Raw genomic sequence first — 1,916 nt, forward strand, 5'->3', positions numbered from 1 at the left:
GAAAGGCCTTACAGAACATCTGAGCTAGAAGGAAAGCTAGAACATAGAACATCAGAATTGGCAGGGACCTCAGAACATAGAATGTCAGACCTAAGAGGAGCTTCATCAGAAGAAATCAGAACATCTGAGCTAGAAGGAACCTTAGAACAAAGCATATTAGACCTAAAAGGAGCTTCATCAGAAGAAATCAGAACATCTGAGCTAGAAGGAACCTGAGAACATAGTGTCAGAATTCCTTAGAACACAGAATATCAGACCTAAAAGTTTTACCCAAACAGACCATCGAACACCTGAGGTGGAAGGAATGCTAGACTAGAGAACGTCGGAATTGGCAGGGACTCCTGGGTAAACAGTGTCCGAGCTAGAAGGGGTCTTACAGACCATCTAATTGACCCCCTTCGCCCGGCACATAGCAGACAACCTCATGCAGACTGAACCATGCCCTCTACTAATCGGGATTTCCTCGATGCTGCAAGGAGTCGACTCTGGAGCCTTGAAGACATGTCGGTAGAGCCCAGCTTCTGGTTGGATCTCTGCCAAGCTAGCAAGCCTGGACTACGGGCAGTGGGTGGACCATTCACCGCCTCCACAGCTGGGCCAGAGGCTGGCCGAGGAGGGCTGAATTTCCAGGGTCACAATAACTCCCAAAGCCCGACTTCACGGGCACGTGGGAGGGAGGCAGTGAGGGGGGCCTTTCCGGGTCCCACGACTGAGCGCCCCCCCAGGAGCAGGGCCTTCTTGTGCCTTCCAACTATTCCATGCAGGGAGAGCCCAACCTTTCCGCAGCAAGACCCCGTCCTGCTCTCACCTGCAGATGATCCCGGCTGAGCCCTTCCAACTTCTTCTGGTTTTCCAAGATGGTCTCCTTCAGGTTGTACATTTCTGAGCAGGCTGCTAAGGTGTGATCCACCTGGAAAGGAAGGGAGGAGGGGAAGACGGGGAGGAGGAGATCCAGAGCGAGAAGGCAGTGAGAGGGAAGGAGAGAAGGAAGAAGGAAGAAGGAAGAAGCACTCCCCAGCCCACCGTGACAGAGCGTGGCTCGGCAGTCACCCCCTGCCGCCCCTCAGCCCTCGGGGGTCCCTCACCTCCTCCACAATCTGCCTCCCCTCGGGGACCATGCGGATGAAGCTCTGCACCACCTCTAGGGGCTCCGGAGGCCTCGGGTCACTCTGTAGGGGTGCTGCCCTGCTGGGGTGGGGGGAAGAGAAGAAACAAGGCCACAGACAGAACGTGTCTAACAGCAGGCCTGCCAGGGGGCTCCCTGCCCGATTCCTCCCTCTCATGCGGTCCTGAAAAGGGCAAAAGCCTCATCGGGCCTGAGGGCCCCCGTAACACCAAAGTAAGCCCCAGTTCTCCCCGACGATGCCTGAACCCTGGCCAGGGATCCCCCAGACTGGAATATCTCATCGCCAGAAGGCAGCTCACCAAACCACCTGCCCAGGCTCCAAGGACAAATACTAACCTGCTTCAACTATTGCTAGGATGTTCCCCCAAAACATCGCTTAGAAAAGGCTGGACTCTCTAGAGGCAGTATATATTTTTTCACAGTATATATTATATAGTACACACCTCTCGCCAGGGGCATCTAGTAAGACAATGGATAGAGCACTGGGCCTGGAGTCAGGAAGACCTGAGTTCAAATCCACCCTCAGACACTTCCTAGCGAGGTGACCTTGGGCAAGTCACTTAACTGCTGTCTACCTCCATTTCCTCACCTGTCAAATGGGGATAGTAAATAACTCCGACCTCTCAGGGTTGTTGTATAGACAGATAGATAAAAAATGTGTAAAGCCCTTAGCACAGTGACTGGCACATAGGAGGCGTGATATCAATGTTGGCTATTATCAGGTATATTATTTATATAATATAAAATATAAATATAATATATAGTGGAAAGAGAGGGGGAGGGACAGAGA

At 52.5% G+C, this 1,916-nt stretch overlaps 1 protein-coding gene across 1 annotated transcript; it reads right to left on the bottom strand.

Annotated features, from left to right (window-relative positions):
• Window positions 1-808: 808 nt before the first annotated feature.
• On the bottom strand, window positions 809-1,311 carry LOC123255603 (paladin-like; the record flags this gene model as incomplete). The annotated part of the gene is made up of 2 exons (XM_044684363.1): window positions 1,086-1,311; window positions 809-910 (listed from the first exon to the last, which is right to left on the bottom strand). Coding segments are annotated over exons 1-2 (300 nt in total), but the record flags the coding sequence as incomplete, so codon positions are not given.
• Between the last annotated feature and the right edge of the window lie 605 nt (window positions 1,312-1,916).

The sequence above is a fragment of the Gracilinanus agilis genome, unplaced genomic scaffold (assembly GCF_016433145.1).
Source record: "Gracilinanus agilis isolate LMUSP501 unplaced genomic scaffold, AgileGrace unplaced_scaffold49294, whole genome shotgun sequence".
Taxonomy (NCBI): domain Eukaryota; kingdom Metazoa; phylum Chordata; class Mammalia; order Didelphimorphia; family Didelphidae; genus Gracilinanus; species Gracilinanus agilis.